The sequence below is a fragment of the Drosophila yakuba genome, chromosome 3L (genome assembly GCF_016746365.2).
Source record: "Drosophila yakuba strain Tai18E2 chromosome 3L, Prin_Dyak_Tai18E2_2.1, whole genome shotgun sequence".
In the NCBI taxonomy this organism is placed as follows: domain Eukaryota; kingdom Metazoa; phylum Arthropoda; class Insecta; order Diptera; family Drosophilidae; genus Drosophila; species Drosophila yakuba.
Window position 1 is genome coordinate 4,233,899 of NC_052529.2, and position 17,146 is coordinate 4,251,044.

Consider the following 17,146-nt stretch of genomic DNA (forward strand, 5'->3'; position numbering starts at 1 on the left):
AACTCGGTTCCCGCCAGCGCAGTAACAACTTCGCCGACGAGCGCGTGAATTGCCCAAAAAATATCCACTTAAACAATACAGAAAATAAGTTATAAATTAATAACCGCAAGTGCCTTACCATTATCTGTAGAATATCGCAACGAATTTACTGCCCATATATACACGATATCGACAGGAACACGAGATACAGATACAAATAAGATACAAGCCGAAGCTGATCGAATGCGGAAGTGAGCAAAAGCCGGCGGCTTTTTTATTAAGTTTTTGCAATTAACGCAAAGGATACAAAGCAAAAAAAAAAAAAAAAGAAAATCAGTGTGCAAACAAAGGGAAACAAAAGAGTGAGAGAAAGTGATCGAGTGCCTTCATTTGCATATCCTTGCAAAATTTAATTCGTTTAACAAAATTAACAAAAAGCAATTGAATAATAAGAAAACGTGCCGCAATGTCTGTCGCTCGCAGTGCCATGTCAAGCAGAAGTATTATTATTCAATAATAATCCCGAAATCTTATACGTTTCCAAATAAGATTTTGAATTCGCATCCGAAATTGATTAATCACTGTGCCTTGAACTGATCGTGACTCGTGAGTCAGAGCAGCGCCATTTAATTGTCCGCAAACACAAACGCAAAGTACGGAGCCCAGTTGCAAATTGTCGGGTTAAATATTGGTAGAATATCGGTAGAATCGCCAGAATCGGTGGCATCCCCTCCCCCCGCCAGGCATTACCCCTGGTCACCAGTCGAGTGAAGAAGCTTCATGCGAAAAACGCCGCTTAAATGCATACGGATATCATAATTGGTGATCAGTTTGCCGCCAACAATAACTACTGGGTGATGCAGGTGAGTTCGTTTGCTAAAAGAAAATCTAATAAAAAACAGCAAGAAAAATATTTAAATATGTCAAGCAAAAAATTCTATGAGAATTATATAAGAGTGAAATAAAAATCAAAAAGGCAGATGCATATATTTTTTTTTTAAGAAAAATCAGTGTTATTAAGCAATATCCTTTAAAGCCCTTATAAAAAATTCCCTAGCTTAATCGGAACTCAATAAGAAACAGCTTCATTTATTGTACATATGTCTTTCAAAAGGAAGATAAACTCGTCTCAAAGCGTTTAACTATCTTAAACATCAGTCAATTAATTTGCAATTGGTTCCTTACAATACCAATTCAAATGAATTCAACAAAAGCCCTACGAACCATAATTATAACAAACTGCGCTAATTAAGCCGCTTTTATTGCAAATTAATTTTAGCCAAATTTGACAACAAACAGCGAGCACACAACAAATACGAGAGCTTACAAAACACATGAAAAACACCTTAAGCCCCACAACTTCCGCTTATCAAAATGCAAATCTTGAACAGACCAGATTTTTGGCGATTTTTGAGCACGAATTCGAGTACAAGTATAAATAAAACGCACGCGGCAATCGCAAATTACAATAAAACCGAAAACAAATTAGCTCGATTATCGATTGAGATGAGGAATTGAACGGCAGAATTATTGTGTGTATTCTCGAGTGTGTGTTCACAGAGATTAACACCTTGGATTTCCTCAGGTGTTTCGGTGCTTCGGTTCCTTCGCCGTTTCTTCCCCGTTTTTATTTTATTTTTTTTTTGTTTGTCAAATGCGACAATCGATTTGTAAATCTTGTTATCACCTGCAGGAACTCTCGGCTCTTTAAGCCGTTCTCAAATACACGGTCGGTTAACTCTTTTGAACTCATGCACACTTTTCACGCGTTCCGCAGGGAAACTGTGGCGATCACAGCCCATCCGATTCGATCCCATGCAATCCGCACTCCTTTCTTCCTCCGATAGCCATGTTTGCAGCCTGTTTTTTTTGTTTTTCTGTTTTCCCGGCTTGTTTGCCTCAATTGTTTGACTCGCGCTTACTTGCGAAGCTCTGGGCAAATATTTGCCCACAACACTTTGCCAATGTGCCAAGTGTCCCCAACTGACTGACGAGCTGGTTTCACCACGGTTCCTTCACGGAAATATACATATATGTTCATATACAGCTATAGCGCGATCATCGACTGGGTGGCATTGATCGAAGGTATTGGATACTATGAGAGCATAATTACGAATACGCATGAGTAATACGACTTATCGAGGAACTGTTTATCCTGTTTATTGCTGAATGGCAATAAATACTTTAGTGTAGTAAAACTGATCGCAGTGATTAATTTTTCAATTACAAGTACCCTTTTCCTTAACAATAAGCATGAGCACCGATTATCTTTCATATAAACTATATGATGTCTAGGCTATCTTCCTAAATTTTCCTATCGTTCCCCGTTTTACAGCGTTATCTCAACATTTTACAACCGTGTTTCTACCTGCCTTACGCCCATTGATAAGTTCAGTTTCAGTTTTCCGCAGAAAGTCTTTCGTCTTCTGACTTGCTCAACAAAAGCTCTGGGATGTGTGCCTCTAGCCACAGAACACTTCCTTCCCCCCAGAGATAAGGATCGAACTGCTCAGGGAAAAAGATATACATAGATACCTATACACTCGAGAAACCCGAGACATTGGCGATTCCGGGTAAAAAGGCATCGTAAAAGAGCTGGGTGTTCGACAAGTGTTGTGCTTGTTCCGCCTGTCACCATCAATGGCTGCACTAATTAGGCATGTGTTGTCAAATATTTACACACAGTCGCAAAAGTACAAAGCGCTGGCCCCCTGGAATCCCCACCATTTCCTCTAGATAGCCAGATAGTGTTAGCTCTTGGGTGAGGGGGCGGACTTCTTCCGTTTTCAACTGATTTAGCAGATATGACGAGTTATGGTAAGGTAATTCCCACGACTCACGGCGATTATGACGAAAAACTTACGTATTTTATGGCTCAGAACAAAATTAGTTTACGATCGCTTACACAGAACTAGCTGTTATGAGTATCCAAGTATCCAAGTATCTAAGTATCCGAGTGAATAATGGAACTAATCAAGCACGTAGCCACGCGGTCATAGCGCCGACTTTTGCTGCTCTGATTAATGGCCCTGAACCATTGTGCTTCAATCGTAAATAATTAAATATAGATAAAAATCAGATAACTCATAGTTTGAGTATTTGAGAGCAGGGGAAAACTACTGTCAGCAGGGGCCGAAGAATTATGCAAATTATTTTAGACTAAACGAAACTTGCAGTCGCTCCAGTGATTTGTCCATAAAAGACATTTTCTAATAGACGAAATGATAAACGTATATGAGTTTATAGCCAATCTGAATCAATAGAAAATATTTGCATTTGCGAATCGAAATCAGACAAAGGCGGCCGCCTTCAAAGAATCGAAATCGTTGCTGAAATTTAACAAGAATTACAGCCCCGTGCAATTGCTTTGCTGTCTGCTCATCTGAGCCATAAAAAATCGTGGCAAATTAGATAGAAAACGGCCGAATAATGGCGCGATAAGATAATGATGTCCCTAGTCCCTAGTCGCTAGTAGACTTTCCATTTCGGATTGAGTTCAAGATTGGATCGAGCCCCCGAACAAAACACCGATTGCCAATTACACACCGCCCAGACAATGGTAGTTAAATAATAACTGGAGTAAGCCATGAAAACAGTTGGCCAAAAATCTCATTAAGGCCCAGTGGGAGATCGCCCATCGATCGATTCCTATGCAAATCCCGTCAGTAATTTCTGTTTCCTCCATCACAATGCCAAGTTTTTAGTGTCTAGTCTTTGCCATATTTTGATTTTGCCAATTCATGCAAATGAAAACGAAAGCTGACACACAAATGCGCCAAAAATGGCACAAAAAAGTGGAGGAAAAAATATCATTTATTTGCAGCCAGTTTTGATTGATTCGCCGCCTGGCCAACTTGGAGGTCAATCGTGCCACGGGAATCAATCACTCACAAGCCACTGGGCGCACATAGAATTATGGCGGAACTCTTGCGGTTTTCTGGATAGGATATTAATGGGAATGCTGCAATCAAGGAATAATAGTATTATCCTTTAAATGTATTAAAACACCTTTTTCAATCTCTGCACATACCTTTTGTGTTGAGCTTTCAAAAACAATGTCTGAACTCATAAAATCGACTATCCATCACTTGAGATTTTTTAAAAGCTTTTCAATAGAATCCTCGCTATTGACTTAACCCAATTCGAAATCTTAAACCCCTTTTTCCTTGCCAAAGTTTATGGCACGTGAGTGAGCATTTATTGACCAAAGGCAACCCTTTTGACCGGCTAATTTCGACATATTTTCGACTCAGCAAGAGTATCACCTTAAATTTTTGACGGATTGCCGGGCCTAAGGCCCAAAAATAAAAAGGGGAAACATGTTTGAGTTCGGCGAATTATTGCGGAAACTAGTTTGCCCGAAAATATATAAAGAAAAAAGACTTTTATGCTCTCAGAGGTGCTAAAACCACCGCTACATTGAAGCGCAATTCGTTTCGAGTTTGATGGGATCAAAAGCTCAGCGGACGACAGCGAATGGAATGAAATAAATTTTATTTAAAGCTCCGATGCCGCATTAAGATCAATTATTTGATTATGAAACAAAATCTGCGTGAAATCTTCGAATAGTTGACCCAAGCCGATGTCAAATGCCGGCGCTGTTAATTTCAATTTCGCCTCGAATTCATTTCAACAACAAGGTGAGAAAAAAAAACACATCTGATCTGGAGGCGATGATAAAGCCATCATCGGATGGTCTCCATCGCTCGATCAGCTCGATCGGTCGTAAGGCACCAAACAAAGGTTCAAACAAACCAGTCCGCCACGACATCATATGGTAAATTTAAATTGAAATCGAAATGGAAATCGAAATCACAGCACATTTCGTAAGGCACTATTATATATAGTACGTGGACCGATGGGCGATATCCCGTCTAAAAACACTTCAATTCACGTTCTGTGCTTACTTAACTTTTATCACCCGGCCGAGATTTCTATGATCGATCGATCGATCGGTCGCACTGCTAATTGCCAGAGTACAGAAAGGTACACGAAATGGCCATAAGTCGTTAGGAAGCGCCAGGTACGAGTGGCCAGTTCAGCATTGAGATCTCTGCTGGGCAATTGACCCACTAATAGGGCCTGTCAATAATCGCCTTTTGGCCATTGAACTTTCCTCTTTGCGCCCCTTTAATTTCCAGAATAACACAAATTAATTGCCCGCAAATCCTGTGTCCGAACGATCAGCGTTTACTCAACAGTTTCATTTCAAATATTTATTGATTCCACACAATCTACATGTTGCGCATGCCAGTTGCCGCCAATGGGTTAAGAGCCCCTCGTTATGGCTGAGCGCTTTTCCAGCTCTGATCGGAAATTGGTTTTGTAGGCCCTGGGTTTCAGGGCACTTCCTGTGCGTTTATTTGTAGTGTTTGTAGTGTGCTCATAGCTTCACTGGCCACCCCAATATATATTCGAATATTATGATTGCCTAGCGTGAAATTGTGAGAATATTTCCCAAACGACGCGTCAGCGACATCAATTAATGTTTTATTATGCATTCCTGTTTGCCCTCAAGGATATCCAGGGATATTCAATATCCCGGTGATATGCAATAGCTGTGCGAATGGTTTTATGCAAATGAGTGAGCGGGGGTGGAAAACGAGTTTGTATCATGGGGAAACTATTTTTAGGAGACTTCGGAACTGTCAAAATGTGGTGGAAAAATGCTGTTTCACTTCGCTTTAAAAATGTATAATAGTGAGGAATTATTTAGTCGTAAATTAAGAAGTGACAAAATGTGAAAATTGTCTACGGCAGAATTTAAACGTAAACAAATTAAATATCACATACAAAATCTATTCAATCCGCTTTTAAAAAGCGATCGCTGAAACCCACTAAACCAAATCGCTCTCAATAGCAAAATGGCTCGCTAGACGGGAACCGTAAATAGTAAATAGCAAATAGTAAATAGCGACTACAATAACCATATAACCATATCAATATCAGTCAGTTTCGAGTGACTTGTCATTAGAATAAATAAACTTATATATAGGCAAAGGCAAACAGGAATCACATTTAAAGTCAGCCAATAATGAAAATAGATACACACACCAGCGGGCAGCACAATCGACAGCTAATAGTCAACAACAACATCAGTCAGCCAGGCAGATATGTAAAGTAAAATAACTAAAAAAAAAAAACAAAAAATATAAATAAAATACTTAGGAGCCGGGGAAAAAAAAAACTGTCGCAAATTGCGGTCATTCGTCATGCGCACATGAGCAGAACGACGGCAGCAACATCGACGGCACGGCAGCAACTGTATGGCAAAACGCTCGGCAAATGGCGGTTAGCCAGTGGCGGGGTGGGCGGATTTTAACAGGGGGGTTGCCAAAGCAGGGGGGCTTGGGGCCAAAGCGGTACAGAAGCTATTAACTCACTCTAGACAGTTTCCATACGCATAAGCTTAGTTAAACGCTTGATGGCATAGGTATTTGGTATTAGGTTTTTATTAGAACCAAGATTCAGTTCTTTAAAATAAGCTAGATAAACTTACAATATTGTTTAAACCATATTTTAAAATAATATTAAAATGATCCCCCTTTTCGCCACCTCTGACCTTTCTCTCGCAGCTCTAGCTGCTGTTTTCCTCTCCACCTAAGTTTTTTGCTTTGTTTCAAGCTATGAAATGTGTTTTGATTTGCTGCGCTTGCGGGGCTTAGGCTATAGCTCGTCGACTTTTGGTTGGACACTTCCAGCGGCTGTTATCGCGCGGGGGGAGTGGAGGCGGTGGGTGGTGGGGCAGGGGCTTAGTGGCGAGGGGGGGCGGTCTCAACATGGCGACGCTGACTTTTGCTGCTTAATGGTGCTTAACAGCCGTCGAGCGGAGCGGACTGAAAAGCTGAACAACTGAGCGAATGCGTGACACTGCGCATGTACCGCTCGACGGGAAGTATCTGTACATAGTAACTATGTATATAAAATGGCTATCTATTTACTAAGTGTGTTTGTATCTGTGTGTACCTAGGAAGCCAATTGCGCTGAAACCGTTAGATAGAGAACGGAAAATCTCATCTATTCGCCGCGTCGCCATTTTGGCTAAGCCACAACGTTCAAATGGAATTCAAGTGTATAAAATTAAGTTTGAAAAACGCAATAAAATAAAAGACTCTTTTGAAATCGGTTTATGGCTACAATAACATTTATTTAAATGTCCACAAGTTTTAGGGCCGAATAACTTAAAATACAAAGGCATTTCGAATCATTTATTTTGTAGAGGTGAGTCATTAGTAAGTCATTAAGTTCAATTCAAATGCATTTAATTGTACAATTTGCAATGTATCTGTAATTTGGTTGTGTTTAAGCTTCGGTTTTGTTATGAAACATTTAATATTTTTCATATTCTGCAGATTTTAAGACAGACATTTCTGCTGTGGGGTTTTTTTCGAAGACTACAGCACCGAATCCATTCCCATATCAATTTCATTGAGCAATTTGTCGACCATTAGTCTCTCATTTCGAGTCCAAAAACAATTCGATACTAAACTCCAGCGGAGTATCTTTTCCCACCTTTCCCTGCCAGACGAAAATATTGGCCTATTGTTTGGTCTTCGACCGTTGTTATGATGGCTATTAACGCTATTATTATGAAAATTTTCAGCATCATTGATTTTTGTTACCGATTTTCTAATTTAACCAAATTATTGTTTATTCCCTCGTCGTCTTGACCGTTGATTTATTTCATTTTGCCTCTTGGACTTATATCTATTTTGGGAGTTTTGTTTTAACTCTTTGTCCAAGTCTCACCCACCTGGTGCCCCTTTGCCCAGAAACTTCTGCCGGCCATGTCCATTTGGGATTCGAGTTTTCTGTTAACTGGTTGCGTAAATATCGCTTGGCCTCAATGAAATGCCTTCACACACACACACTCGCAGCCCGATAAACAGACTCATACTCATAGATACGAAGACTTTTTCCTCAATGAAATGCCGAAAATTAGCATAATCCGCGCCAGCCTTTCTCGCTGGGCTTACACTGAGCTACAAAATAGTTTGTGATAATTGAAAAATATCTGCTAACACTTTAAGATCCTTAATGCTTTACAAACTTATGAATAACTGATGCTTAACCAAGCTTTATGATTTAAATAGTAATAATAAACATGATGTATGGTAATTACCAGCATACTTAAAAGTAAAATTGCCTTGGAAAGACTTTCCTGTAGCCCAGTGTTCCTTGAAAGGCGGCACACGCAGAGGGAAAATAAAAGCGAAACCTGTTCGCGTTTTAAACGAAAATCTTGTCGGACATGATGTTCCCCTCGGGTGGAGTGAATACGAAAGATTGGAGCTGGAATGGGGGATAAGGGGTTCTCCATGGGCTGCTGCGGTTATTTGTTTGTTGGTGTCAAAGCTGTCACATATTTTATGCGACGTAGTCGGGGGTTCAAGGGGTCAGAGAGCCCCACACGCATTCATCCAGGTTCCCCTCGAATAAGACATCCCCCCGTCCTCAACCACCATTCAAAATCACTGCACATGCATTTTAATTTCCCAGTTGTGGGTAATTGCCTGGCCCGTCCCCTTGGGCCATCATGCCGCATTTGTCTCAGGCTGGGGAGCTATGATTTCTTACCAACCGATTCTGCGAGTCGTGATTGCATTTGGCAGCTGGCGGGGAACGCGACTATGGGCTATAATGTCCAGGCCAGACATATGTTAGCCTTATAATTTATGCCCCTGTATTCTGCGCGATTTTTGTTTATTAATTGTGCAAGCCGATCGTCAAAATATTTGCGCCCCCTGGCTATCCTAACTTAAGTTTATTTGTTTTTAAAAAGCACCAACAATCTCTCCGTACCGCGAATCTCTCGCCTCGCAATTTATTTAATTGCATAGAACGCGAATTGCCCAAGGTTGCCGATAATTTATATGTCACACTTAAATTAAATGCATTTAACACGAGAATTAAGCAAATAAACAGCAGAATAATTCAGCTCGAATAATTGGGAAGCGAATTTCTTGCTTTGTTTATATATATTCCTTCGTTGCTAATTAAACTCATTTGGGTGGATCGTTAAAATAAATCAAATTGAAGGCGGGATGCTGTAAGGGGTAATAAGTGAAATTAGCTAAATGAGCCATAAACAAAGCGCAGTTAGTACCGAATGTAAATTATAAGTCGCTGCCGAAAATGAAAGTGAGTTGATGTGATGGGAAGATTGAATGTTAATCAGCATACAAGTGTAGAGTTGTTTAATTAAATTTCAATAAGTTTCAATTCCACGAGATGCAAAATTGAGATTCGTAGTCAATAAAAAAGTACAGCAGCACCAAATTTGTATGATTAAATTTCTGTGTGTTTTTTAGTATCATTTTCCCACTCCTCAAACCTTGTCATATTTCCACTCAACGCAGTCAGCTACTAAGCGCTCTATCTCGCCTAATTAAATGTCGCAAAATAAATGCTTAATTGGACAGATAGACTGCTGAATGAGCAGGTGATATAGTCGAGTTTTCTGGATGGAGTAGCCGATGCAAACAGAAGTCGAGAAATGTTAAACAGTTGATGTCTGCTGGCATTTTAACTTGCCACACAATCTGCATATGCGACTGCCAACTCGGCACACATGCGGCTGATATTTGAACGGCAGTCAAACGAAATAGATATGTGCCAAAAGATTTTGACAGGCCAACTATCAATTCATATCGTTAATGTGGCAAACTTCTCCCTGCTGCAAACCTAATTGAAATGTCGATAAGGCAAACGTTTTGACAACTTGACAGCTGCCTAAAATCCAAAACGAGCTACGACCAAAGAGCCAAAAAGCCGAATAGTCAAATAGTGAAAAAGCCCAGAGACTGAAGCCCAACTGGAAATGTCACTTCGAAGAAGTTACTGCCTGGCCCACATTGCGTATACGCGGCGTTGACTCATTGTCTTCTAAGCACTCGCACTCGCATTGCCGCAATTTGACCCAGTTTCTGCCACAATAAGAACCCAAGAGTCCATGAGTCATGGCAACTCCAGTTTTGGATGTCCCAGCTGCTTGGGCTCCTTTGAAGCATTTGCGAAATTTATGCGCACAATATGCGAAATTTATTGTAATGACAATCGCTTAGTGCATAATTCGCTTCCCGCCCCCTTTTTCCAGTGGATTTTTTGTTGAGCAGGAAGCGGGCAATCAATGTGGCTTGTTTTGTTGTTTGTTGTTTGTCGTTCAGCTTTTGGGTTTTATTTTTTTGGATGCAGCTGCTCCAATTGACGCCCACCTGCAGGAAAAAACGATCTGACGTCAAAGTGGGCTGAGATGTGCATAAATCAAAGTGAGAATTAAGTGTCCAGGCAGTAACATAACAAATAACACATTTTTCACGTCTCTTTTTACAAACGAATTTTGGAAATTCATATCTGTTCAAGTGATCTGAAGTGATGAAAATTGAAGAGAAACATCTGATGTCATTGCATTGATATCCACCTAAATCAAGATGCATGTAATATTTTTAAATGCATAATTAACATAATTTTTTTTAATTTTTTACCCAATAATTTTTGTACAAAAGCCCAAATCAGCCCTCACATCTGAAATCCTTCAGTTCGCAGGTGTCAGCCTCGGATTTTCAGTGTGAGCCTCTCATTTTCACTGAACAATGTGCATCATTAACGCAAAATGCCTGTTGCTGCCGCATTGTGAGTGCCTTTTTGCGACTCGTTAACAAAAGCGCAAATATTTTAAGCTTACATTTTGTTTTGTTTCCTTTTTTTGGGTTTTGTTATTTTTACAAATATTCGGAGTCTTAATGAAGTGCGATTCAGATTCGCAGGCGGGTGTAGGAGATCGGCAAATGTGTATTAAGTTTATTTTTGTGGTCTCGCCAAATGAGGAACTTGAAAAGTTTCAGCAAGTGAAATAGCCCCTCAAATTCCCCTTTGGAAATCATCTGGGACTCACGTGCGACTGACTTTTGTGGGCTGGTCTTTTTACCATTTTTGGGCAGCCTCCTTATTTTTTTTTTGTTTTGGGTCTTGCATTGATTAACGCATTTCTTTGGCCGTCCGGCATTGTGTGTTTGTTGTGGTCACCATTGTTGTTGCTTCTGTTTTCTGTTTCTGTTTTTCTGGTGGAGCTGCCGTTTTGGCAAGTGATTTATGCCGCCGTTGGGGAACTGCAACTGACACATTGCGGAGACACATTTGTAGCTAATAAGTTTAGTGGCATAATGAATGGCATTTGAAAAGGTCCATTGAATCGCCAATTGAGAATATACAGTCTATATGGCCGAGGCATTGCAACATGTGGCAGCATTTCAAATGAATCACGCCAATAAAATCTGGGTCACTAGGAGCAAAGTTTAGCATATTTGGTGGGAGATTGAAAAATGGGACACTCAAGTGATTCGGATTAAATCCTTCTACCAAATTCCTTCTTGCACTCAATCTGTTGTGAAATTTATATGAGTATTGACAAAACTGTGTAACATACAGAAAATGAATTTAGTATGCCGCCAGATTGGACACTTACAAGAGTAATAAAAACGCAAGCTTAAATTTGCTTTTTAATATTCATCGTTGTTGTAAAACTCAGATTAAGCCTACACGAAAATTATCCAATCAAAAGTTAATTGACCTGTGTCTTTAATTACTATGTGATTCCATTTATTACTCCTAATATAAAAAGGCAATAAGCTTCATTGCCACTTTATTATGCATTTACGTATAAGGTTTTTTATACAATAATTGACTTTATTTTTGGTTTTTATGCGCTCTATGATATTTAAGCACTAATTGATTTGTGCTTAGATATACAAACGTAAACAGGTTGGGGTGCTTTCTTGTATATATTTTTTAAAAGTCTAGAAAAGTTCTTCCACCTCTCCATTACTTGTAATCTTTCCCTCTTCATTTCGCATTAAGCACTTAAACAGAGATTGCGAGTTAAGTTAAGTTGGTTAAAGACGCGCACGCGTCGTCTACAGCACACGCCAATGCCAACGGAACACCTTCGCAAAAGGTGTTAAAATGCCGGCTCAAAAGGGCAGAATGCCTGTTTAAGGACAGGGGGTGCCAGGGGTTAAGGTGGTGGTTAATAACCCGAACGCTAATGAAAGAGACACTGACAGCGAATGACGTCAAAGTTGAAGAGAGCAGTGCGGTGCTGAGGGTGTTAATACAGAAAACGAACTCACCGGAGGGTTAAGGTCTCGGGGATCCTTTAAAATGATATGTGGGCGAGTTGATCTAAATTTATGATGATGATCTCAAATTTGATCGCAGCTGATGGATGAGCTGGAGTTTCACGTTATTTGCAGCTGCCCCTATTAAAAATGACCAGCAACATTTGATTTTTTTAATGGACTTTTGAGAAATCGAAAATAGAGAGGGATGGGTTGCGGGGCAGCTACGCAAGATAAACGCTTCATGCTTTTCTTTTAACACCTTTTCGAGAGATTTGTGCTGTACTGTATTGTTTGCCCTGCCACTTAGCGCCTCTTTTACGATTAGAAAAAAAAATCGGAGAAAATAAGGTGAGGGGTAGAGACCTCATTTAATTATGTAAACGACACGAGCGTGGCTGGAGTAGAAGATACGAGACCTATTTATGTCAAATTGACACCTTGTGTGTCCCCCCATCAGTTTCCCCAGGCCTCATTTACACACGGAAAAATTCTATCGAAGTTACCATTTACAGAAAAAAACGTTTTCTGCCCTGGGAATGTATGTATAAATTGAAAAAATGTTTTGTAACATCGGCCATAAAGTGCGATAAGTGGTAATCTAAGTTAATAGGCTTAACCCGTTTTTTTCTGTGTGCCGCCACTCTCTGGAGTTTTGGAAATCGCCCTTTCGTTTGCTGCAGCCTAATATACTTTAAATATTTATGAGCCCGTCTTGCGCTCTTTTACCTAATTGATGAGTTCGCCTCAGATAAAGGTGTTAATGTCGGTTCGGCCTTCGATGGACCGAACACAGTTTTCCCTATATCTCAAGTCTGAAGACTGGGTTGCTGTAGGCTGTTGGCTGTTGGCTGTTTTCTGTTTGCTTTTGCAGGTGCCAAAGCAAAGCGAAGGAGACGCGTCCAGCTGTGCCGACAAATTGTGGCTGGCGACAAGCAAATAAACAGATTCAAAACCCGCAGAGTTTCCCTCCCTCTTGCGCGATTTGCTCGCGTGTAAATGATTCTCGCCGGGGAATGTCCATGTAAAGAGTTCCTAGTTTTCCAAGAGGCGCTGTGCCAGAGGCGGTGTAACTCTTGGCCACATAGAGTAGCAGGTAGCGCTTGGCTTGTCAATACCTACACGCCTGTCTGCGGACCGAGAGCCCATGTGGCATGCCACGAGCAGGGAGCCCAGGCGATACAAAAATGGGCATACACTGAACAAATGCTGCAATCCTCATTTAAGACGAAAATAATTACAACTAAATAATGCCTTAAATTCTTTTTGAATTACTATGGAAAACGAAAGTACACAATGGCATTGCAATTTCTGAAAAGTCACCAAATTCAAGCCCCCCTTCTTCTCTTGCAACTCGAAAATTAACTGAAATTTGTGGGTCCACATCCCACAGGGCATTGGCCATTCGATATTCGATGCAAATCAATGGGGCAGCCAGGGAAAAGTCTCCTCTAAGCAAATGTAAAGTGGACGGAAAATTCAATTCCCAGAAAATGACTGCAAGTCGCGCGGAGGAGACACACAGGCCTCAAGTCCCCTGGTGACATTTAAGTTGGCCAAAAAACAGAGGGAAAGCGGTAGAAGCAGGGAGTTGGCCATTTCGCAACGAAACGGAACGATGCAAAACGCATGTCGAGCATGGGCAGCACTTGTCGTTGGTCTCCGAGGAAAAGAGCGATTCAACTACTGTTCCAAATTTGATTTGCCATGCTGATTTGGCCGGCGGAAAATGCGGAAAAACATAGCTGGCATAGTTTACCCCTCTCACTGCATACCGCTCTCTCGTTGGCCAAGATTTATGTGCGGTTGGTCCAATAAAATAATTGCTAACGATTTTTTATGCAAATCGCTTTTCGCTCCTTGGCTGAGTCATGTCCAAAACAAATCGTCTATATGCATATATGCTTGGACTAAGCTATTTTTACGATCTTCCAGATCCGACTCCGGTTTTTATGGTCCAGCGTTTAGATTTTATGGCGCCCGTTGTTTGGGGTTAATTCGCTGGCGGGACTTATCGGCGATCCGTGGGCTTTGAAGAGGGTCAGCCCTGGGGTTTGACATTGGTTTCAACGCTGAAAAACAAAAGACTTAGGCAACGAACTTGCTCTCGCCCCACTCGCCACTCTCGCCAAACGAAAGACTCAGGCAGCGAACTTGTTCTGGCCCAGAGCGATCGGCCATTTGAATGTGTCAAGTCTATTACTTCCTGCCTTAATGGAAACTTTCACTGGCGCGCGATAATAAACATTTGCCGTCGTTTCATTAAACAGATTTCAGGAAATATGTTTTTATATATACACGAGTACGAGTATCTCTATTTTTTGCACTCAATTCAAGTTTGGCCCTGGGGCGCGATTGGCAATTCGATTCGCGAACAATACGCCATCGATTATTTAATAGCATTTCTACCATTTCTACCATTGCTTTCTTGCCTTTCTTTCTGGCTTTCTGGCTTTTTGTCTTGGCCTAGCAATTACTGTTGGCCAACTTTGAAGGCCGCTTCTGCTTATCCCCCAGATAAATCAGACTTCGCTTTGAGCAGCCTTTTGTTGGCCTTATCACAAAAGCCAGGCGCTCATTGTTTCTGCTGCTATTTTGCACTGGGTGTGTGGGGGGAAGCACTCGCAGAGATGATGAACTGATATTCGGCACGTGCCGTTAATGAAGTCGGGCAATCGCTTTAGAAAGCCCAAATCTTGTAAAGACTATGATATTTTGGATGTTTTCGGGAATTACAGCACCAATTAGATCGCTATCTGCGGGGCCTTTTGTGTGGGCACCATCTCTTGACATTTTATAACCCCATTCTGGTCGAACCATTTAGGCATTTAATTTATCGCTTCCCGCAGTTCAAATGCTTTTGTTATTGATATGATTTGGACCCATTTCTTACGAGTTTTATGGAGCGACATTTATGAGCGACTTTATGCGCAGCTGTCGCAGCCGCCGAGATCGAACGCAAAATGGCCAATTTTATGGCTCAATATCAAGCCATCGAGGCAGGCTAAGAAAATGCTTCGCATTAATAGAGGTAAAAATATCAAATAAACAGTTGGCAATTTGACATCTATTTTATATAGTTATTTTTGGCATATTGATGGTCGTTAATAGATAGAGTTAAATTGAAAAGAAATGTCAGCCGATTGAATGAATGAACGAGGCTCTCGCTGGACGGCTCTTTAAAATGCAAAGCGGCAGCCGAAGTTGGTAGACGACACAAGAGACGACAAGAGAAACAATAAAAGTAACAACGAATATAATGGAACATCAAATTTATTAATTTTTATGGGCTTTTTTTTTTTCGTTTGAAGGGGTATTTGCCTGCTTCCTCGTTTGTTTCCATTTCTCACAACAAGTGCCAAATTTGGTCTGAGGTTCTTGACCACGAACACGCACGTGCGAGTGGCTTGCATGTGTTGGTGAGGCACTCATGAGTGTGTGTGCGTGCGTATCCGACTGGCAGTGCTTTATTTTGCATATTTTGTTCGATTTTAAATGAAGTCACGTTGCACTCGTAAAGTTGATATTTATGTTTGTCATTATTTTTTATGCTTTTTGCTTGTTTTTCATATAAATATTACCCTTTTTTTGTGTCTTGTTTGGGGAGCCCCACTACATGTGTTGGTATGGCCATGTCTTGTTTTCCGTGGTGGCGGTGGCGTTAAACAATAGTTAACAACTTTATTTGTGCACTTAACGCGCTTGGCCATTAAGAGCCAAGCAACTCCTCACGTTTCGGCAGCCATTCACCTGAGAAATGCCAAAGCAGCAACCTCAGTTTTTGTTGCAGTTGCAGTTGCACTTGCAATGTTGCTGCTTGCTGCCTGCCTGTTGCAGGTTGCAGGTTACAGTTGCGGCAGAAGCCGCCACCAGTCATCGCCGTCGCCTGTCAGTCCACATAAAAGTCAGAGATGGCTATGAAAAATCACCAAAACGAATCGCTAAACAGCCGCAAAATGCACTGCAAACGGGGCATGTTGAATTTGAGTCGCGGAATATGAGAGAATCCCATCAAATTATCCAAGTATTGCCGGTGAAAACGAAGCCTTTGTATGCCTTTTGGTATTGCCGACAGGTGGAATTGCAGGGAAAGTGGAAATGTTGGTTCCAATTCCACAGAAAGTTACGAAATAATAATGGAATATTCAGGGATAAACAAAATCTTATTCAAGGCATCAACTATGCCTTTAATTTATTAGTTATCTGACTCATAAATAATTTGTTTTTTCGTACACACAAACTACTTCCTACTCAAGTAAGCGACACCTCTCTAAAAGTAAATGTACAATCAATTGACCCTTTTAATAATTATAATTTCTCCTAGTGAATACATTATGTTTGCAATTTATGCAAGTATAAGCTGTATTGCAGCCAACTCAAAGCTTGACACCAAACCCAATTCATCAACACTCCAAATGGGTCAAATCAATAAACAAAAACATAAAATGTCCAAGACTTCAACACAATCGAGCAAATAACTCACAGACAAAAAGCAGGACACACAAGCCATTTGAACTCCCTTCTCCAGTACAATTTATGCAAATTTTTATACGTACATAATACCCATTTATTGACGCTGCCGCCAGAAGTGATTATTGACAACGGCATTATAATGGAAAAAAAAACATAAATAAATAAAAATACTTTGGCGTGCCAGTCGGTGTGTAAAAAAACTGAAATTATAAGTACCTGAGCATAATTTTACCTCGGCCAAAGAAATGTCCAAAAGAACAAAAAGTTCATAATTGAAATTCATGTTTGTGGTTCTGTTGGCTGTCACACAATTACCGTTTTGCTGCTGCTGGTGCCCCAAAGTCCAATCGAACCCACTTAAAGATTCCGCGGGCTTCCAAACACGACGCCTCACGCATTCTTATGAGGTCATTTGCGTGGAGAGCCCACTAAATGCGCCCTAGCTCCCCAACTAACTAGCCAACTAACCAACACACTCCATGAAAAGCCCCAATCGGTGCCCTGAACATTTGCCAAGTGAAAAACTCGATTCGTGGAAAACCGCAAGTCGCATTCGCACTCGCCACTTCGCGGTGGAA

The 17,146-nt window shown here is 40.8% G+C and overlaps 1 protein-coding gene across 1 annotated transcript in view; it reads left to right on the plus strand.

Annotated features, from left to right (window-relative positions):
• LOC6532837 (dendritic arbor reduction protein 1) overlaps positions 1-17,146 on the plus strand; it is a 27,953-nt gene continuing 10,807 nt past the window's right edge. The window contains exon 1 of the mRNA XM_002093538.3: positions 1-842. Coding sequence (XP_002093574.1) covers positions 780-842 — 63 coding nt within the window. The 5' untranslated portion in view covers positions 1-779. The remainder of the gene's footprint in view (positions 843-17,146) is intronic.